The sequence below is a fragment of the Podarcis vaucheri genome (genome assembly GCF_965113315.1).
Source record: "Podarcis vaucheri genome assembly, chromosome: Z".
NCBI classification, from domain to species: Eukaryota; Metazoa; Chordata; class Lepidosauria; order Squamata; family Lacertidae; genus Podarcis; species Podarcis vaucheri.
Window position 1 is genome coordinate 2,773,796 of NC_138758.1, and position 22,562 is coordinate 2,796,357.

Sequence of the window (22,562 nt, forward strand, 5' to 3'; positions counted from 1 at the left end):
AGGAAGGAGAGAAATGGTTCACTTCCCCAACTCTGCAGATCATCACTCAAATCATACCTTGCAATGTTTCTTTTCCCCACATATCTGAAGTGAAATAAACACACTCTAAAGAGAGGAGAAAAAAATCCATGTAAATGTCATGTGCAAGAAGCAAACGTAAAGGAAGGATGATCTGCTTGCTCCCCATCCGCTCTGAGTCAGATCATTGATCTATTTGCCTTGGTATCACCTACTGGCAGCAGCACTCCAGGATTTCCCCAGCCCTGTCTGGAGGGAATTGAAACAGGAAAATTGTACATGCAAAGCAGGTGGGTCTACCACTGAGGAGCTATACAAATTTTATTTTATTTTTTTATATATATAAAAAGGTAAAGGTAAAGGTACCCCTGCCCGAACGGGCCAGTCTTGACAGACTCTGGGGTTTGTGTGCCCATCTCACTCAAGAGGCCGGGGGCCAGCGCTGTCCGGAGACACTTCCGGGTCACGTGGCCAGCGTGACAAAGCTGCATCTGGCGAGCCAGCGCAGCACACGGAACGCCGTTTACCTTCCCGCTGGTAAGCGGTACCTATTTATCTACTTGCACCCGGAGGTGCTTTCGAACTGCTAGGTTGGCAGGCGCTGGGACCGAGCAGCGGGAGCGCACCCCGCCGCGGGGATTCGAACCGCCGACCTCTCGATCGGCAAGCCCTAGGCGCTGAGGCTTTTACCCACAGCGCCACCCGCGTCCCTTCATATATATATATATATATATATATATATATATATATATATATATATATATATATAAGGTAAAGGTACCCCTGCCCGAATGGGCCAGTCTTGACAGACTCTGGGGTTTGTGCGCCCATCTCACATCTATTGGCCGGGGGCCAGCGCTGTCCGAAGACACTTCCGGGTCACGTGGCCAGCGTGACAACGCTGCTCTGGGAGCCAGAGCCGCACACGGAACGCCGTTTACCTTCCCGCTGGTAAGCGGTACCTATTTATCTACTTGCCCCCGGGGGTGCTTTCGAACTGCTAGGTGGGCAGGCGCTGGGACCGAGCAGCGGGAGCGCACCCCGCCGCGGGGATTCGAACCGCCGACCTCTCGATCGGCAAGCCCTAGGCGCTGAGGCTTTAGCCCACAGCACCACCCGCGTCCCATATATATATATATATATATATATATATATATATATATATGAGCTTTTTTGTAAAGAGGTTATTTCCTCTATTTCCTCCATTCGTTCTCTTTTAATTTTCATTTATTAGGATTAGGAATGGACAATTCTGTCAATCTTTGTTTTCTCAGTACCCATTTTTCCCAGTCTTAAGTTCAGTTCCCCATATTTTCACAAGAGTTTGTGATTTTTTTTAAAAAGGCCCACATAAAAATTCACCATCATTTTAGTGCTGATCGCTCTTAACATATGCATTTAATGCAACTTCCCCTAATATCATGCAATTTAATATATGCAGTTTTATGCACATTTTACCCCAGTAGGTGCATTTTTGTACACATTATTTAGCTGGAGAACTACATTGCAAACATTGGAGAAGTGCAGATTTCAAAAGACAGCTGCATTTCTGTTTGCATGTATTGTTTCAGAAAGCAGAAATTAAGTAAATTTGCTTTTAAATGTGAACTGAATCAAATTTCTCCCACTTCCTTAACTAGGACACTTTCCTTCTTTTCGCACCCATTAGGCACCACTAAAGGATATCCAGGAGGCTACCTGAGCAGTTTCCCAGGTGATGGAAAGCTGAAACCTCAGCAGGGGAGGGTGCTTAGTGCTCCCCCTCTTCTACCTGCCTATTAATTTATTGTTGTATGTAACATACTTACAACCTGCTTTTTAAGAAAGGTATTTTTACAACACTGCTTATAAAAATGCGTAGCAAAACACAACAATGAAATATAGTTTTAAACCATTAAAAATATCAATTCCATACTAGTGTTGTTGCTTTTTTAAAAAAGAAACACAGCACAAGAACAGGAGAAGCTAAACACACACAGAGCCAGATTGCAGCACGTTTCCGCAGCCCAATTTACACTGACCTCTGAAGGCCACAGAAAAGGACCAGGTTTACATGAAAGCATCCAGGAATGAAGCTTGCCTAAATGAAGCTGCAATCAATACATAGGCCCTGCATCGCTTCCCCTAAGGGCAAGAAAAGAAGAAGCTGGCAGGTGGATTTTGAGCAGGCAAAGAGCAGGGAGAGGTTGTCAGCAGTTCCTTCCTCCCTTCCCCCTTGCTGTGCCTCTGCTAAATTGGTAGCCTCCCACAACTGCTTTACAGTGCTGCTATTTTTAAAAAAGAAAAAGGAAAAAAAATTTAACAAAATTTATAAACCACTTGACTGTAAAAACAACCACCTTGACATGGTTTACAATAGTATAAAATAAAACCTTGAAATTATCAATAAAAAGCTGTTGAAAAACAAGTATGAAAAATATTCAAACGATTATTAGAATCAATGGTAGCTAAAAAGAAATAAGGCAGGTGTAACTACTAGATGTCTGGACAGCCTTGCTTAAACAAGTGTTTCATGGGGTGTAGGGCGAAGGCAGTTGCCTGGTGTCAACAGTGGGTGCTGCCACTCTGAAAGATTGATTTCTTACCAGAGCAGAACTAGTATTATGTGGCTCCTGTAGTGGTGCCAGTTCTGCAGATTGAAGCAGTCGAGTGGGCGCATGTGTGGGTAAAGCAACCTCACTGGTAAACTAACCCAAAGCCATTAAGGGCTTTACATACTAGTAGTGACATGTTGAACTTGGCCTGGTAGCCAATTAGCAGCCAGTGCAGAGCTCTGAGCAGAGGTGTTATGTACTGACAGGTCCTGCTGGCAACCCTGCTGCAGAATTCTACACAAATTGCAAGGGAAGAGCCACCGGTGCCAGAACAAACTGTGGTTAAGCTCTACCATGCTTCTGGTCACTGAGGCTACGAGCGTCTCCAGCACAATACTGAATCCAGGAACACCCCCAATCTGTGTGGCTTTCCCTCAGGAAGAGTGCAATCCTGTCCAGGGCAGGCAACTGACCAACTTCCTGGACACAGAAACCACTCACCCACAGTACCACTGTATTGCCAGGATTCAAGCTCAGATTACTTTCTCTCATCCATCCCACAACTCAGTCCAGGCCCTGCACAGCCTCTCCTGATTCAAACGTTATGGAGAAATAGAGCTGAGTGTCTCCTTGCCCCCAACACTTATAACAGCTTCTCCCAGTGGCTTCATGTAGATATTAAATAGCAATGAGGATAAAATAGCGCCCTGAGGCACCCCACAACAAAACCGTCATGGGGCCAAAAAGTCCTCACCCAATGCTACTCTGAGGACTTGGTCCTGTAGGAAGGGCTTGAACCACTGTATCACAATTGCACCAGCTTTCATTCAATGGAGCTCTCCAGGAGGATACAATGGCCAATGGTATCAAAAGCAACAGAGAAGCAGGAGCAAAGTCCCTCTCGCCCTGTAAAGGACATCTATCCAAGGTCAACTCAGTCCTGGGCATAGGCCTGAGCTCAGATGGGAGCAGATCTCAATAGTTTGTGTCATCTAAATATGCCTGCAGCTGCCCCACCACAGCCCTCCCCCTCCTCCTTTCCCAATAAGGTGGTATTAGAGTCTGATCCATTGTTATTCCTGTTATCGGTTGATGCCTCCTCCCATGTGTACTGTTGAACTTAAGACCTCTGATTTCCAGACTGGGAATGACACAAGTCATTGATTTCCCAGTGGAATCCCAGAGATTTGTAGTCTGGGTGGAATTCTTCCACTTGGAAATATCAACTTTCTCACACCCAACGACTTTTCCTTTCCCTTTTTAAGATGAAGACTCTCAAACAATTAATAAATAAAAACTTACTCAAGAAGAACGAGGACGTTCATCAGTTCCTGGGGGGATATTTTGTTCCAGTAAGATAACAAGGTATCTGAAATAGAAAGGAAACACAGCTCAAGGCGTCTGGTGCCCTCCCTCAAGCCCAGAGTACCAATTACTGGGAGCCCTCCATGAAATGGACATTATCATGAGTGGTGGAGGGGTGTGACCACCCCTGCATGAGCCAGAGGAGTAAGGCCTTCAAACATGGAAATACTCATGAGCCCCATGGGGACATCTTAGGGAGGCTAGTTGGATTAGGATGAGGCATGGGAGGAGCTCAAGCCGAATGATCTGGGGGAGGGAACGAGCAGGGTGGGGACAGAATGCGTCTGGTCCGTTGGACCTCTGAGCTTCCTCTGAGCTTCCTTGAAAGGATGCCACAAGCATTGACTTGGACCCCGGAGAGGGACCCAGCGAGGTGTCTGAAGAGAAGCCTGGTCCAATGTTGCCTCATGTTCCTTTCTTGCCTCTATAACTCCCTCCCCTGCTGGGTGCTCCTCTCAGTGAGTCTCCATCTGCAGAGGGCAAGTCAGAAGACAAGACAGACTTTGAGCAGGTGCTGTTTCCCTCCCCGCTGTCCAGGATGTGGAGACACCAGTGCAGAGAGATGTCCCAGGCCCAACACACTAGAAGGCGATCTGATCTGCTTGGCTAGTGCAAAGGCGCTTCTCACTTGCTTGCTACACCAATGCTGTGCTTGCCCTGCTCCTTTACGACAGGAATTCTGGGGGGAGGTCAACTGATGGAGGAGCATCTTAGCCTGCTTAGCTTGTTGTGACTTTAACTGCTTTGAGCTTTATTAAATTTTCTGGCCAAAACTGCAATCTGAGTTGAAGTTCTTTGCCTAGCGACAACCAGGAGTCACCTTCAATGTTACTTTTCAGCCAGCTCACATATCAGAGCCCTGTAATGACTCTACCGCTAATGAGCAAATGTATGGATCCCAGGAAAGTAGATCATGGTCACTTTGGTCTTCTTCCTGCCATGCTGCTGGTGCGCTGAGTTAACTCATGGTTGGCTTAGAGGAGGGGTTCCCAAACCGTGATCCATGGACTACCAGTGATCAATGAGATTCATTCATGTAGTCTGCAGTGTCTCTGCATTAAATATTCTTACTGATTTTTAAATTGCATTTTAAGTGCTTTTTAAATTTCACTGTGTTTTATCGCATCATCACTTGAATTTTATGGAATTCAAACTGAAATGCAATAAAATACAATGTAATAAATAAAAGAAGCAATTGAATACAATTAAAAACCACCCAGCACAACATATTACATTTGCTGCAATAGGCAGAAAAATCACTAAGTGGCCCACCCATGTTGCAGTGACACTGGGAAAGGCCAAGATACCCTTCTTGGACACAGCAGAGCAACTGACCTTCAGAAACCATTTTAATGATGTAAAGGTAGCAGATCAGGAGGCTCCGGATCTCATACTGGTCCAGCCGCCCGAACTGGGAGATGCTGCTGCGTGTAGAACTTCTCCGCATCTGTTTTAATCATCACATGCCAAAATTGGAACAAGAAAGACAGAAAGAAAGAAAAGGAAAAAGTTGTTAGTAATGAAGTCCCAGAAGACTAGCCACATGGATCTGTCACATTGTTTAGATTTTAGGGCTTGAAATGGACTCAAGGGCTGAGGCAGAGTCCTAGTCTAGTGAGCTACTTGGGGTGGTGTGCATTCAAGGCTCAAACCCCTTTTTCAGGCACGGAAGGGGGTAAGCATGGCAACATGGGCCCCTGTTATTGTTTGGAGGACAATATGGAGCCAGTGGACTGGCCAGGCCTGGTATAAATACAAGGGGCCTGTCCTTCTACAGAGAGGGCCCTTTGGTGTGCCTAGGCTCCCCACAGGCTCCCACCTGGGGCCTTTCATCTCTGACTCAAGCTCCACCAAGTGGCATGGAGAACATTCCCTCCAGCTCTCAATTCAGGCCCCAGCCAGTCCTGATAAGGGCTGACCCCGACACTGCTCTGGTGATGCCTAGCTGAGGGGGAAAGGAGGGATAAGCCCCTCTCATCCCCTCATGACATGCTTCCCCTTCAAGCTTCAGACTCAGCAGCTGCGTTGCACAAAAGAAAAACAGACGAATTGCAGCTCAACATGGAGCTCTGCTCCAGAGCAACATCTGGAGGCTAGGAAGCAGTGTTGTTTACAAATTTCAAGAGCCACTGCAGCAGAAGCAGCAGCAGCCACTGTCTGCATTCTCTAGAGCTTTGGTGGCTGGTCCCTAATTGGGCCTGGAGGGGTGAAGGGCAGAGCAGAGAACAGTGGGTGGAACCAAGGTTCACAACAGATGTAACTCAGTGACTCGGAGCAGGGGGAGTGTGGCTGGCCCTGTTCTGCAGAATAGGATTCTTCCTGAGATACAACAGACATCCACTACCTGCACTTTATGGGAGCAACTGAAGGTGGTTCTGTTCTGACAGGCTTTCCGAGATGGATAACGGAGTCATTGCCACGAGTGTCCACTCGTTAGGGTTTTAGCCTTGTTTTAAATGTACTTGCTGCTTTTGTGTTTTTATCTGTTTCTAATCATCATGTGTAAATCGTCTTGATAATGGTGGTTTAGAAGGTGATTAATTAATAAATAGATGGTGATGAATCATAGAATTATAGACTTGGAAGTAATAATAATAATAATAATGGGAGCCAGCTCTAGATGGAGACACTTCTCCCTGCACCCCCACTCTCACATTTTCTACTGGTCCCCCTCCTGCACCTTTAACAGCATGCAGAAATTAAGCAGGTGAAGCTCTATCAATGCTAGAAAAAGCCTGCAGTCTGAGCTCCTGTGTGTTTACTTAAAATAGTTCTGGAATATTGGCATTACATTTTCACTGGTGCTGCATTTCTCCGGAGAGCCAGCTGCCCCTTCACTGCTGAGGGATCCTTTGGAGTCTTCCCTCTTCAGGGCAAGCCCATTCTGGAGAGCTGTGCCATAAACTGTAAAGAGAGGAGAAGGTGGTTGCAAGTCAGTTTGCAGGGCAGTGCCTCGTCCCAGCTCAGTCCAGAAATGAAACAAGATTCTTTCTGAGTTGGAAAAAGTCCACATTACACATCTGTGAAGTGGCCCATTCTCTGGGCACATGGTCAATCCCCTTGCAAGCACTCAGTATTCTGTGGCCACTGACCAAGCATGGCTGAGTACTTAAGCTGTTCAAGACCATTCACTGGATGTACAGCATAAGTGGGATTTGACATCTGGAAGCCAATGCTTGTATCTACAGCAATGTACACCAGTCCCTTTTCCCAAACTCAGGAGCCTCCTCTGGTGGACAAAAATGTAATTCTATATCCCCAGGATGACTGCCACAGACCGGTACTCTCTTGCTTACGTGAATCTTTGTCGACGATTAGGCTTGACCTGTTGGAAGGCAATGTGAAATTGCACATAAACTCATCTCTGGATGCCTGGTGGGGAAATGAAAAGATGGAAAGGTTTTGGAGGAGGATGTTGGCTCATGTTCAAGTCCAAAGCATGAAGAGAGTCAAAAGAAAACCCACCACCCCCATTGATCTTGGGTTATTAGTCATGACAGAGAAATGGAAACCCCACAGACTGACTGGATCGCTGAGTGATAAGAGCAGAAGAAGGCTTTTGCCTCTGCCTTTAACCTTCCCAAAGGGAACTAGGTCACTGCAGCATGATGGGCCAGATGGCCAGCAAAGCTCGTCTGGTGTTCTGCCTCCCTTCCAATTAATGTGCACACTTCCCACATTGCTGGTGCTAGAAGATGATAAAGTGAACTCTTCCTATGTTGTTTTGACAACAACAACAACTTTTAACCCAAGAGCTTTTTGGGCTGCTTCTATTTCTCTTGTAAATTGGCAGAGCTGGAGTGCATAGCCCCAGGCAATTCTGAATAACACAGCTGCTGTTAGTGTAATAGCTCCACTCTGAGCCCAGTTTCTTGCTCATGCTGCTCTGGATGACATTTGCTTGGCTCTCAAGCCCTGTTCAGAAGTTGTGCCTGAAGACAGAAGGGCCACATGAGTACAGGGGCCAGAGTCACATGCAACTGCCACTCCTCCACTATCCCCAGGAACGTCGGCTACAACCGCTCCACCCTCTGACCTTCCATGTTGAATAGGAAAGGTCTGAACAGGGTTTCTAGACACCTCCTTGCCAGTGGGAACCCTGATAGCACAGCCCAGCACTGAGTCAGACCATTGGTCTACGCTGACTGGCAATGGCTCTCCTGGGTTTCAGGCAGGGGACAAACACCAGCCCTGCTTGGGAAATGCCAGCCTGGGACCTTCTGCAGGCAAAGCCACTGAACCCTAGCCCTTCTGTAAAGAAGGGTTCCTGGTCTCAAAGAGACCCCCAGATGCACTTAGAAGGGTGGCTGCAGCCCTGCCAGACCCATGAGCACTCCCACCATGGATGTGCAACCTCTAGAGGGGAAGGTCATTCAAGGAGGTTCTTGCAGGAAAGCATGTTCACCACTGGCCTTCTCATGCACCCTTACAAAGCAACTGTACTGTTTGTAAACAGAGCTAAAAACAGACATTCTCCATTAGCTTGAGGGAAATGCAAGTCATTTTTACTACAAAATTACTCACAGAATTTGACATGGTGCTGCCAGAGTACAGGGTGTCCCGGCCAGCCAGCCGCTGGATGTTCTCCAGAAGAAGTCCAGCCAAGGGCAAGTACAGCAGAGCTATTTTGGCCTGCTGGTTCTGCAAGAGAGAAACGATAACTAAGGGCCAAGCTAGCTGTGATGTATATTTTCTTGTTTTATTTATTTATAACATTTGTTAGTCACTTTATTGATGGAGCCAAGTCATGAGCAGCTTCACCTGTTTAACTTCTGCATGCCATTGTTGCTGTTAAAGATACAGGAGTGGGACCACAGAATCATAGAATAAGAGAGCTGGAAGGGACTGCAAGGGTCATCTAATCCAATCCTTGCAAATGCAATAATATTTTTGTCCAATATGGGGCATGGATCCAGGACCCTGAAATTAAGAGTCTCATGCTCTACTGACTAAGCTACCCGGCTGGTGGGAGTGGAGGTTTGGGGAGAAGTGTCTCCACCTGTAGTTGTATTCATTTATTTATTTTATCCCTTCACCATCATTAGCTGTGATTCTTGCATTGCAAGGGGGTCGGACTAGATGGCCCTTGGGGGTACTTTCCAGGTCCACATTCCTTTGATTCTATGATCTTGCCCAGCGAAACCCAAAGCGACTTACAACCAGGCAGAAAACACCCCTCCCCACCACAGAGACATTAAAACCAAGGGGTGGGGGAGGAAGAAATACACCATAAACACCACACACACTTCTAAAAGGCCACAGATAGTTGAGAGCCAAAGGGCTGCTTATACAGGACTGTTTTTGCCTGGTGTTTCAATGGGTCTTGTCATCTGACATGCAGGTTTTAAAAAATATATCAGCAAGGTAGGGTGGGGAATTGAAATGTGGGAGACGTCCAATTCAGCTCACATCCAAAGGCAGATCTACTAAAGCTGCACTTCTCAAAACAATATGCAAATTGAAGTATGGCTGTCCTTCAGAATTTGCACTTATTTGAATTTCTCAATTTGGTTCTCCAAACAAGCAGTGTTTACAAAAATGCATAAATTAGGGGAAATTGTGTATAAAGATGAATATATTAGTGAGAACACTGGATTGCCTTTTATTAGGGAAACTGTGTTCTTAAGTGGAAACTCAATACAAAAATGTATGTAAAGAAAGAAAGAGAAAGAAAAAACCGCTTTGGGGGTGTTTGCATTTTCCAATACTAACTCTGCAACTGCAAGACCTGGGAATAAGCTTTTTTCTTGAAGGAAAATAAAAGCAGGTTCCCATGAGCCCAACTTCTAAAAAGAAACAAGAAAAAGGTTTCCCACGAGTCCAATTTCTATGCAGGACACTGAATTTGGTACGTGCAGAACTGGAGGAAGCCAGACAGCCCTCAAGGGAGATCATGACAGCAGCGACTGAGGGTTTGATGATGGACAGTCCTGGTAGCAATTACTTCTGAAGCTGGAACCGGGGAGAAGATAAACGTGCTCCAAGTGGTCAAGAAGCAGCTCTAGATACCCCTGGACTCCAGAGTAGGAAGGGGTTAAGCTCCCCAGATACTCAAGGCTGCAAATCTTCTTGCAAAGACCATCTTGGGTAGTTTGCCATGGTCGGCTTTCTCTACAGAACAGACAGCAGCGCCTGAAAGATTTTCAACCCTAACACATTGCTAGCATGGGAAGTGTGATTCCCCACCCCCAAGGTTTCCCCCATTCCCTGGAAATTTCCTACCACCACCATGCCTTCCTGGGACTCAGTGTGGGAAGCCAGTCCTATGCCTGGTCCCACATTTGCCAGCAACATGGGCTATCAGTGGGTGAAGCCCCAGCTGGTGAGGACTGGAAAAGCTGAAAGTGATACTGTCAGCACTTGCAATGAAAGCTGCTGGGTCCTGTCTAGAGAGAAAACATAAGCCCAAGAGCCTTATGAAACAATAAGAAGTTCATATCTGGGAGTGCAATCAAGTGGGCAATCTGAGCACGCTTGACAACTCTAGTCAATTCCACAAGGATTGTAAAGAGGCTTCTCCTGGCACCATCAAGCGGGCAGGGGGGCAGCACTGATCACCTCATACTGCATAACATCAGGTGATCCAAACTTCAAAAGAGAAATCTGTTTTTCCTTTGCAGACCTGGCCTGAATTTAAGCTGGGACTGCAAAGGAAGGATTTTTTTTTTTTTTTTTGCAGTTGTGGTTGAACTGAAAATTCCTGCCAAAAGTAGGACCCCACTTGGTGCTGAATTTAAATTCAGGGCTGACCACATACCCCACTTTGTAAAGAAATAAGCAGGGGTTGACTTTGGGCTCTCAAATCTCAGTGGCACTCTGTGTGATGCTAAAATTCAGTGCCCACCAGTCTCTTACACCCCTGTAGGGGGGCACCCAGCCCAACCACACTGGTTGTGCTACCCCAAAACTGCCTGGGAGTTCCTGAGTAGAGCTGATTTTCAGTCAGGGTTGCAGTTGGGGACAAACTTTAATTCAGTGCTGACCCCAGGTCCATTTTCACCAGGGACTGACTGCTCAGCTGGGCATCAGAGCCATGGGGGACCATTAACAGTGACTCCCCCAAAAGCCTCAGGCAGGGATATTATGAATCAAGCAGTCCTTGAAGCATCCTGGACCCAGACTGTCAAGGCCTTGTAAATTAATAAAAGAACCTTAAGCCTGGCCTGGTAGCTAGTGGTAACTTTTGAGTACAGGAGTTATGCTCTGGTGACAGGCAGCCTCCATCAGACCTTGTTTTTCCCCAGCGATGGAACCTGGGACACCTAGAGCAGGGGTCGGCAACCTAAGGCCCATTGGCCGGGGGTCATTTAACCGGCACATGAGCCGCCCCTGAACCGAGTTGCCCACTCAGTCAGTCCCCGTGCACTGTGCTAAACTGGCGAAGTGCGGTGCAGGGACTCACTTCCGCGGCGTCGGAAATCACATCTGCGTGGATGCAGATGTCAGAAATCACGCATGTGCATGATCTGGCCCACAGAGGGATCTCTGCTGCATTGAACTGGCACAGGCAAGGTAAACCTTGCTGACCCCTGACCTAGAGGCAGGGAAAGTGGATATGATGCCTGATAGTGGAAGCCAAGCCAGGTCTCTGCCTTCCAAGAAAACTCCTCCTTTCCTCTTCCCTTCTCACAAATGCGACCAAGAACCTGGTTATGCACTAAAATGGGTTCAGAGGCAGCTTCTGCAGCGGACAAAATAGAGCTGGCTTCACCAGGCATGGGGATCCTTTTTTGGCCCTAGGATCACATTCCCTTCCTGGAAACCTTCCAAGGGCCACATGCTAGGAGTGGGCAGAAACCAAAAGCCAAAGTGGGCACAGCCACAGAGGCAAATGTTTCCTTTGTGCCAGTGGCTAGTTTCTAAACATACACGCTCACACACCCCTTCATTCAGGCAAGCAAGAGACATAATCGTAGCCCATGGACACTTCCCAGCCTGGCAAAACCACTCAAGGAGCATGAGAAGCAGCACCAGTGAGGAGTGTAGCCTGGAGAGAGTTTTGAGGCCTGGAGAGAGAAGCCTTGAGGGCCTGAATTTTCCCACCACTGGAATACACCATCACTCAATATCACTATACCTTATGCTGGTATCTGTTGTCAAAAGCATGTTTTATCATAAGGCTCTTCAAGATGCTGATGGCCATGGATCTGATGTCGTAGTTGTCATGCAGAGCCATAGACGTCTCTCTCAGGAGCAAGCCCACTAAGTAGTGGTGGCGGCAATATTCATCAGACAAGCTGTATTCAAGGTTTGCATCTGCCGTGGAAATGAAAAACAAGGGCCATGTTTCACTTTCTGTGACTTCAGTGCGTTAAGGGCTTGGGTGGCAGCGATGGCAATGCAGCCTCTCAAGGCAACGGGCTGAGCTGCCAGGTGGGTCACACAGGGGAACAAGGCAAGCAGGAGGGACTCTGGCTGCTGTTGGCTAGTTTGTGCGGATCTCGTTATGACAGGCAGAAAGGCCCAAGGAAAGATGAAGGGGCCCAGGAAGTTAGCAAGTCAAGTGAAGGTGAGTGGGTGAGTGGGTGATGGAGACAGCACCATGAGTTGGCATGGTGGGAACATGAGAACTTAAAAAATTAAGAAGAGCCTGCTCAATCAGGATAACAACCCATCAGGTCCAGCATCCTATTCTCACAGTGGTCAAATGTTGTAATCCGCCCTGGGATCTTGAGTTGAAGGGCAGTAAGTAAGCAAGTCAGTAAATAGTAATTAACAACAACCGTGTTCTCATGGTGGCCAACCAGGTGCCCCAGTGGGAAAACCTGCAAAAAGGATTCAAGCACAAGAGCAGCTTCTGTGGTTTCCAGCAACTGGTCTTCAGAAGCATCACTGCCTCCCGGTGTGGAGGCAGAGCACAGACATCATGGCTATCAACCATCAACAGCCTTGTCTTCCATGAATTGTCTAATCCCCTTTTAATGACATCCCTGCCTCCTGTGGGAGGTCTTGAGGATCATCTGAGGAGATCCTGCTAGTTGTTTCATGACAAGTGGATTTCAGTGAATTATCTGGAAGCCGGCCTTCTTGGAGAGAGCAGCCGGCATCAGGAATGCCCTCCCTTGGGCCATTAGCAAGGCAGCAACATTAATAACCATTAAGAGCCTCTTAAGAACATATGTTTATCCTAGCTTTCCTCTTTTAGTTTTATTTCTCTACTGCTCAGGTTTATTTGTGCCTGGTGGCAATGATTAGGGCTGGACGATATACTGTCCAAAACCAGTTTGAAGTCCATATTACAATATTGATTTCACAGTACTTGACCTGGCAATATACTGTTAATCATTATGTGCGTGTGCACATGTGCCAAACTATAGTGGGCCATGGGGGTCCAAACACCTGCCAAAATTTTCTTGTAGGTGCTCAGCACCCACACTGCAGGGCCCCCAGTGCAACTTCTGGTGCCTCGCAAGACCTCGGAACCTGACTTCCAGTGCCAGAAACACCACTACTGAGACAATGTCCTTCCCTGTCATGTTGAATCTGCCTTATGCCTAGCTCATTATTTTCTCTGTAGGTTTTGGTGCAGGGTTTCCCTCAAACCTCTGCAAGTTGCTCCCTTTAATGCTGGGGACTGAACCTGGGACCTTCTAGATGAGGGGTCGGCAACCTAAGGCCCGTGGGCCAGATGCGGCCCAATCACCTTCTCCGTCCGGCCCACAGATGGTCCAGGAATCCACGTGTTTTTACATGAGTGGAATGTGTGCTTTTATTTAAAATGCATCTCTGGGTTATTTGTGGAGCATAGAAATTCATTCATCTGCGCCCCCCCCCCAATATAGTGTGGCCCACCACATGGTCTGAGGGACGATGGACCAGCCCACAGCTGACCCCTGTTCTAGATGCAAAGCACATGCTCTAGTAGTGGGGTACAAACCCTCCCACAACCACCAGCAGCAATTATATTGTCCTTAATGGGTTGAAAAATGTGCACTCTATTTGATGGCTTGGCCTACATGAACTGCAGTTCAGTCCATTCCTTCTTCCTGAATACTTCTCGGTAGTGGCACCCACCCTGTGGAATGCCCTCCCATCAGATGTCAAAGAAATAAACAACTACCGTATTTTTCACTCTATAACACGTAGTTTTTAGAGGAGGAAAATCCATAGGCATGCCACCCGTAGGTATTCCCTCCATAACACGCACAGACATTTCCCGTTACTTTCTAGGAGGAAAAAAGTGAGTGTTATGGTGCAAAAAATACGGCATATGACATTTAGAAGTCATCTGAAGGCAGCCCTGTTCAGGGAAGTTTTTAATGACTGATGTTTTAATGTATTTTTAACCTTTTGTTGGAAGCCACCCAGAGTGGGCAGGGTATAAATAATAAATTAAATAATTTATTAAATAAATAATTTACTAAATAAATTTATTATTATTATTATTATTATTATTATTATTATTTATCATTATCTCCTGAGCAACAGCAAACTGGAGCATACAACCCTGTGTCTAATCCAACCTCTATGGCCAAGGCCTGAGGTCAAGGATAAAAGTTGCATGGTGATCCATGAGCAGTTTGGATGTTTATGGCAACTTTTTTGGAACACAGAAGTTAGTCCACGAAAAGTTAATGTTGCTATCCATTCTGTGCTTTTGTTAAAGAGTCACCCGACAGTGACCTAGATATGCACCCTCATAACCCTGAAATCCTGAAGCTCTACAGGGTGCCGTTTACAGAGAGGGGAAACTTGCTGCCCCAGATGGGCCAGCTCAGCATTATCTTGGATTCAGCAAAAGCAGAAAGCAGTTGTCAGAAACTGAGTTAGTTGGCTTAAGAATCAATCCTGCATGCTTTTAACTGAAATGCACTGGGTGCGAAAAACAAGCTGATCAGTTTAAGAAGCATTGGCTGCATGGCAGCGTTTGTCAAAAAATTTACCGGGTACAGAATGTACCAGCTGATTTGAAGTTGCAGTTGATTTGTCATGAAGCTTCCCAGCAGGGATTTCCCAAACCCAGCCCTACCCCAGATGTACCTACTGAAGTGAACCGTTCCAGAACCATGGAAAAGAAATCTAATTAATGTGTAAAAGGGAAACAAAAAGGAATCATTAATATATATAGTCAGTTTTCAATTAACACAGTACATATACCGTGCAACACAAACGGACACAGGAGGTTTTTGAAGTAAGCTGAATCCCAAAGGATCTTGAAGAAGCAACCTCAAAATGAGATCTACAGGCCTGTGGATCAGCTCAGGTGCCTCAGAGCTTTCTGGTGAAAAACAGGCAGGCAGTGCCTTGTGTTTCTGTAAAGGTAAAGGACCCCTGGATGGTTAAGCCCGTCAAAGGTGACTATGGGGTTGTGGCACTCATCTCGCTTTTCAGGCCGAAGGACCTGGCATTTCTCCAGACAGCTTTCTGAGTCATGTGGCCAGCATGACAAACCGCTTCTGATGCACTGAGGACCATGTTTCTGTACATCACAATGAAGGAAACTTTTGCAAATGAGTTGAGTGTGCAAGTGTCTATACATTCTAAACTCTTTAGGAATGTGAGGTGCGGCAAAGGGTTTCAGTGGGTTTCAAAAGGTTAGTTGGTATTAGGGTTAGTAAGACTGTGTTTTGGAGTTAATTCCATGCTTTGCTTTTGACGAAGAGGACTGTAGCCGACAGATGCTCATGCTGTAATAATTGTGTTAGTCTTTTAAAGAACCACAATATTATTTTTAGTGTTTGAAGCCTTCCTGTGATGAAAGTGTTCAAATGATGTCTGCCCCCTCCCTGAGTGCTTAGGAGTTGCAGAATGCACAAAAGTTATGATGGATCAATAATAACTAAATATCAGCCTTTTAAGCCACTCAGCTGAGGACTTACCTTGGCCTCTCTGAACTTTCGGTTTGGCAAAGGTCATTGGCAAATTTAATGGAATGTAGTGCTCGTGGTTACAGATTGTCTGCAGGAATTCAAACTTGTATTCCAGCAACAGCTAGATGCGGAGGAGGAAAAAACCAAAAACCACAAACATAGTATTAATGCACACTAATCTGTGACACTAATCATCTTCTTGCCTCCACAAGTCTGGCCATGTTACCTTTGGGTCTTTGGGGCTGAATCCAGAAATGTAGTCATTGATCAAGTTGAAAATAAATCCCCGGTCCATGAATGTCAAGCATCGCTGCAGAAGATAAAAAGAAAAGAAAAGAATGTGCTCTGTCACAGCACACCCTGAAAAAAGCTCCCTGGAGCATCTTGGAACTTCTATCTGTGGGGCTTAAATCTTAGGAGTGAGGATAATGAGCTGCTAGATTCAAACAGGCGAATCTACTAGCCGCCCATAGGCCCTTTACCTGCACCCTTCAAGAACAGAGGCAGCAGGGGGCCTGGCTTTTCCTGCCCTACAGGACCACCTTTGGAAGTGGTTGGGAAGATGGCTATCCTATTGCCTCTCTGTCTTTTCTTCACCAAGCTAAACATCCCCAACTCCCTTAAAAATTCTTCATAAGGCTTGGCTTCCAGACCCTTTATTATATTGTCGTCCTATGCAGCTTCTCAGTATCCTTTGCAAATGTTTTGCAAAGCAACACACAGTTGCTTTCTTCTGCCTGCCCTGACCGCCCCCACACTCAACATTAAATGTTGCTGCATGACTCGAGTTCTAGTATAATGAGAGAGGAAATTTTCACCCTATCTGCAGGTCCAACAATGTCCATAATCAGAGCCGTAGCTAGGCGATCTTTATGCCCCTGGCAGAACTGTCCAGATTGCGCCCCCCAGCCACAGACAAATTGGCTCTTCTTTCTGCCTCTCCTCCAACCCCCCCCTCCCGCACCCACTCAAATCACCCTCATTTAAAAACTTTCTTATGAGGCAATAATCGATAATTGATATGGAGATATTTTTAGCCAATTTTGGCCACACACACCCCACATTGCCTGAACCCCGGGCGGGGGCCCACCTCACCACCCCCTCGCTACAGCCCTGGCCATAATTTAATACACATCTGTCACACCCAGGAGGTTGTTACATGTGCTTCCCCTCCTTCCAACTAGACTCATGTGAGGCTAGTTTTGCACGCCCTGAAGATCCTGCTTGGCACACAGTCTCTCTCGAGTCCCTGGAGTGAGTGGGTGGGTGGGTGTGGTGCTCAACAGCAGGCCAAGGACCCAGGGAACTGGTGCAGAGACCAGTTGCTGGAATGGGGGGGGGGTCCTTCTGACAACTACTCAGGGGTTACTGGTGTTGTGGGCCTCTGTTACATGATCCTGCTCCCTTTGCTCCGCCTCTAAAGAGACTCCAGATTCCAAGCCTGGGCAAAGCTGATCCCTGACTCCTTCATGAATTGCTCCCCACAAACTAAAACCCCCAAGGCTTAGAGTTTCTCTCCATAGGGAACTTGTTTGAACCCTTTCATCAGTTTGAGTTGCCCTTTTTCTGCACCTTTTCCAATTCAAAAATTTCTGGTTCGTATCCAACAATAATTAGTGCAGACCCATTGAAACTAATGACCATAACTAACTTAGGCTGATTAATTTCAATGAGTCTTCACTTGAGTAGAATTTAGTCTGCTACAATCATTTTCTTTTTTATGAGCAGGGATGCCCAAAAGCTGAACACAGTATTCCAGATTTGATTGCACCTCAGACATGGTCAAAGATGTTATTCTTAGTTCTTGTTTTCATAGTGTGTGTGTGTGTGTGTGTGTGTGTGTGTGGATTTGAGGGGGACGGAAAGAGCAAAAGAAACTACCAACCTTCAGGAAGTTGGCCAAGCTGAAATTGACATTTCTGGACTCCTCTGTAATCTCACTGTAGCGAATGTTCACGTGAGGGATGATGGCGAGGAGCAGAGAGTGCAAGGCGTGGTTGTAGGACTCTGGGAACCGCTGGACCCTGGGGAGCTGAAGCGGCACAAAGGGAAAGATTGGGAAAAGGCTGGGAGCACCATTTTATCATTTGCAGGATAAGATGCATTACTTACTGCATTTATCCCCCCCTTTCCTCCAAAGAGCTCAAGGCAGCATACACAGTTCTCCTCCTCCCCATTTCTTCCTCACAACAGCCCTGTGAGGTGGGTTAGGTTGGGAGTGAGTGATTGGCCCAAGGTCAGCCAATTAACAATGTCTGAGTTAGGGATTTGACCCCTGGTCTCCCAGGTCCCAGCCCAATGCTCTAACCAATACACCACAACTGACTTTCACCAATAGTATCCACTTTTTCAAAATTGGTTCTTTTGTGTTTTTGGTTTTCCCAGGCTGCTTTGTTTTTAAGTTTGTTTGTAAAATATATTGAAATTTTAATTAGCACTCCCCTCCTTTTTACCATGGTGTAATATTGGGGCAATCCTGAACAAATATAATAACCATGAGCTGTACCCGTCAATAAAGTGGACCAAATCAATTTTTGTAAGGCAGGGTGAGGAGCCTGCGGCCCTCAGGATGTTGCTGGACTGCCGTTCCCATTATCCCTAACCACTGGAGATGCTGGTAGGGGCTGATGGGACTGGAGTCCAGCAACATCTGAAGGGCAACGGATTCCTCAGCTCTGGCATATAGGTTAAAACAGTAGTCCTGAAGCAGTAAGAATCCTTCCTTCAATGCTGCAGGGATACGTCTTAGCAGATTTTGCCTTAGAAGGCATTAGAGTAACTGCTTTGCATAGAGAGGGTTCCAGGCTCAATCTCCTTCCTCTTCAGGTACGGCTGCCAGTCAGTGTGGGCAATACTGAGCAAGATGGAGCCATGATCTGACTCAGTGTGCATGACACTTCCCACAGAATGACTTCCATTTAAATATACTTGGTTTTATATATATCTGTATTTATATCTATCTATCTATCTATCTATCTATCTATCTATCTATCTAGGGACACAGGTGGCGCTGTGGGTTAAACCACTGAGCCTAGGACTTGCCAATCAGAAGGCCGGCTGTTCAAATCCCCACGACGGGGTGAGCTCCCGTTGCTCGCTCCCTGCTCCTGCCAACCTAGCAGTTCGAAAGCACATCAAAGTGCAAGTAGATAAATAGGTACCGCTCCAGCAGGAAGGTAAATGGCGTTTCCGTGTGCTGCTCTGGTTCGCCAGAAGCGGTTTAGTCATGCTGGCCACATGACCCGGAAGCTGTACGCCGGCTCCCTCGGCCAATAAAGCGAGATGAGCGCCACAACCCCAGAGTCAGTCACGACTGGACCTAATGGTCAGGGGTCCCTTTACCTCTATCTATCTATCTATCTATCTATCTATCTATCTATCTATCTATCTATATTAAAGTGGGAGATACCTTTCTATTTGATCCAAAGCATTAACTGATTAATCTACCTGATTTAAAGATGAGATGCTGCAGCCCTAAAAATAATGGAAATAAGTCGCACCTCTCCCCAATATTTCTAGTTGTCATTTATGTTGGGAGGAAGATTTGTGATGTGGAGCTAGAGGAAGCATAATTGCACTACGTTTGCTGAGCACCTCCTGCTAGCCCTGAAGCGACTGCTTTTGTATTTACCTTAATCTTGTTCTCATCCAGGAGGTACATAGCCATTGACTTGGCCAGAGCTTCAAAGAAAAACCACGAATACTGGAATAAACCAGGAGAAACACAGAGATACATTCACTAAGCAAGAGCAAATCACAGTGATTCTCAGCCTGGAAGAATCTGGATTGGCAATGGCCACACAATGAGTGCTGCGATGCATCTTTCATGATCAAGCCCAGCACCCTTGGCCAGACTGGCCTTAGCTGTTACACTGACAGGATGTGCCCATTGGAGCTGGTAGGGTGGAAGGCAGGGAGGCCAACAGTAGGTGGCGCCAAAGCCAGTGAAAAGCAGAGCTAACCCATTCTGATTTTGCCATTCTCCTCCTCCACTTCCTCTCTGCACTGTGGCAGCCTTTGAGCTCTCAAATCTCAGCAGAGCCCTGTGCAATGCTAAAATTCAGTGCTCTCCCACCTCTCATGCTCCCTTCTATAGCAATGTTTTGGCGCGCCTGCAGTGTGACCACACCAGTTGCGCCACCGTAAAACTGCCTCTGCTCTGCAGAGTTCTACAGTGGCAACACTAAGGGAGAGGAAGCTAACAGCCATTGCTCCCTCAGGCTGAGGTTAGTGGGGCGATGCCCCATTCACACTAATGAACCAGCTTCCACTGAGTGGGTGCAAATAAAATCCTGCCTTGTCTTGTCTCACCTTCAGCATCTTATTGATGGCCAAGAAATCTGCCGACTGCTTCAAAATTGTTGCCATTGCGACAGCCAAGATTTCGTGTGTAGTCTTTGAGTGAGGCACAACAGGCTTCTCGGGCCGAAAACAATACTGAAAAAGAGTGTGTGCCACACATCATCAGAGAGGGCTCCCCAGTCACAGAGGAGAGAACACACGGACCTAAGAATGGACTGCATTCCAACGAGTCCAGCATCCTATTCTCACAGTGGCCACCCAGATGCCCCAATGGGAAACCCAAAAGCAGAACTTGAGCACAGAGCCCTCTCTGCTCCTGTGTCTTCCAGAAACGGCCATTCAGAAGCACTACTGCTCCCAACTGTGGAGGCAGAGAGTGGTCATTGATGGTGCTCTCCTCCACAAATTTGTTTAATCCTCTTATAAGAACCTAAGAACCGCAGCCAGCACTTACCTTTATGAAAGCCCTCAAGTAATGGTCAAGGCCTTCCTCATGGCATCTGGACACAATATGGAGGAGAACCCTGAGGAAGAACAGCAAGTTTGAATGTGAGTCAGGATCTGCGAAGGAGGGCCGCTTCTGCATGTTCCTTCTGGAAAAGCAGCTCCACCTACTTATTGGGTAAGTACACTTCCAAGTTCTCTCCTCCATCAGCCAAGATGCCTTTTGGGCTCCTCCCACCCCCACCACAAAAATGTCCCCATCAGTTGCCAATCCATGGGGTTGCTTTCGAGGGAGACGTGAAAGGCAGCAAGCCCCACCCACTGACTCTGCTGCAGACTCTAACAACGTGGGTTTCTCAAAGCTTGGGATTATGGCTTCACTGATCTATGACAAACAGTATACTATCACCAAAAACTTACATGGTACAGTTGACAGCAATTTCTTCCTCTTGTGTCTGGGTGGTGAGGACTCTAAAGAGTTGCGTAAGGACCACAGGCAGAAACTGTATCATCACTTGGATATCCATGGCATGTAGGCACTGAAACACACGTGTTTATTTTAAAAGCATTTGTAAATTGTAAAATTTGTATTTTAAATCTTCTAGGCAGTATACAAAGACACAACATGAAAGCCAGTGTCATACACACAGGTTCACAACATTAATAAACCAGTAAAACTAGTATTATGAAAACAGATAAAAACAGAAATTCAGCAGTGGCAGAGTACAGTAATAAGGGGCCAGGGAAAGCCTGGGCAAATGAATATAATAAAATAGATACTTTATTTTTATTTCACAAAAGTTATGTACCACTTGACAGTGAACAAGCAAGCAAGCAAGCAAGCAAGCAAGCAAGCAAACAAACAAACCACAAAGCGGTATATGGACAAAAATGAAATTGCCAAGAAAAAAGAGCTGGACTATTAAAAAAATTCAAAAATAATTAAAATCAACGATAAGCTAGAACCCAGATTGAAGCGCACGTCCACATTCTGCAGGAGGGGGACCCCGTTAGTGTTGGGTGCTCATGGACGGGCCAGAGGAACCGTTCCAGCTCACCTTGAGATATTTAACAAGTTCTCCTGGGACTTCTTTGGCACCTGCTTGAATCATCTGGCAATACTGGAAGAATTTATGGAGGTGGAGATCCTGAAAGGAACAGAGAAGCTCAGTTCACAGCCTTCTCTTGTGCCTTATTCATCCCACTGATTTCCACCCAAGACCAGCAGCCTTCAGACATGGCAGATGGTTCTTGACGGAGCCTACGGGGCACACAGTGGCATCTCCCATGCCACCTCAAAGTGGCAATTGCCCAAGGGAAGGGCCGTGGCTCAGTAGTAGAGCATCCGCCTTGCATGCCAAAGGTACCGGGTTCAATCCCCACTGACATCTCTAGGTAGGGCTGAGAATGTCCCCTGCCTGAAACTCTGAAAAGCCACTGCCAGCCAGTGTGGATGGCACAGATCTAGATGGGCAAATCTTGTGACTCAGTATAAAGGAGCTTCCTGTGTTCCTCTGCAGAGGAAGGGCCATAGTTCAATGGTAGAACATGTGCTTTGCCTGTAGAAGGCCTCTGGGTTTAATCCCCAGTGGCATCCCCTGCCTGAAACCCTAGGAAGCCACTGCCAGTCAGAGTAGACAGCATTGAGCTAGATAGACCAGTGACTCAGCTTCCTATGTTCCTATGCTTTGAAGGAAACATCTCAGAACATCTTGGCCAGCCAAGATGACTATGGGAAACCCAAAAGTACCCTGCCCACCTGTGACTCCCAGCAACTGGTGCACAGAAGCATGACTGCAACCAACTGACTACAGTATACTTGGCATTTTATTGGTCTACAGAAATGGACTAATATGATTAAACCACCCTGAAGGAATGCAGAGAAGGCTATTCAGATGGAATGCCATCCAGCCTCACAAAGGTTTGGACGCTCCTAAGCACACAAGATGGCATGCATCTCTCTAGGCAGGCAGGCAAGAGGAACTATTGTTGTCGTTCCTCCCAAGGCTGAGGGAAGGGGCATGGTCTGTGGAGGAGAGGTGGCTTGTGGAGCTGTGGCCTCCAGAGCACCCCAAGGGCCAAATGTGGA

At 46.7% G+C, this 22,562-nt stretch overlaps 1 protein-coding gene across 3 annotated transcripts in view; it reads right to left on the reverse strand.

The window, feature by feature from the left end:
• The window catches only part of DOCK11 (dedicator of cytokinesis 11), a 175,787-nt gene that overhangs the window by 50,115 nt on the left and 103,110 nt on the right, over window positions 1-22,562 (reverse strand). For all 3 annotated transcript variants that reach the window (XM_082207379.1, XM_082207381.1, XM_082207380.1), the window contains exons 23-37: window positions 21,532-21,621; window positions 20,894-21,012; window positions 20,484-20,553; window positions 20,039-20,164; window positions 19,359-19,430; window positions 17,613-17,759; window positions 15,954-16,037; window positions 15,737-15,848; window positions 11,995-12,173; window positions 8,442-8,558; window positions 7,214-7,289; window positions 6,709-6,821; window positions 5,253-5,364; window positions 3,855-3,921; window positions 58-105 (exon numbers count right to left, since the gene is read on the reverse strand). In XM_082207379.1, the coding sequence (XP_082063505.1) occupies window positions 58-105; window positions 3,855-3,921; window positions 5,253-5,364; window positions 6,709-6,821; window positions 7,214-7,289; window positions 8,442-8,558; window positions 11,995-12,173; window positions 15,737-15,848; window positions 15,954-16,037; window positions 17,613-17,759; window positions 19,359-19,430; window positions 20,039-20,164; window positions 20,484-20,553; window positions 20,894-21,012; window positions 21,532-21,621 (1,532 nt within the window). The remainder of the gene's footprint in view (window positions 1-57; window positions 106-3,854; window positions 3,922-5,252; window positions 5,365-6,708; window positions 6,822-7,213; window positions 7,290-8,441; window positions 8,559-11,994; window positions 12,174-15,736; window positions 15,849-15,953; window positions 16,038-17,612; window positions 17,760-19,358; window positions 19,431-20,038; window positions 20,165-20,483; window positions 20,554-20,893; window positions 21,013-21,531; window positions 21,622-22,562) is intronic.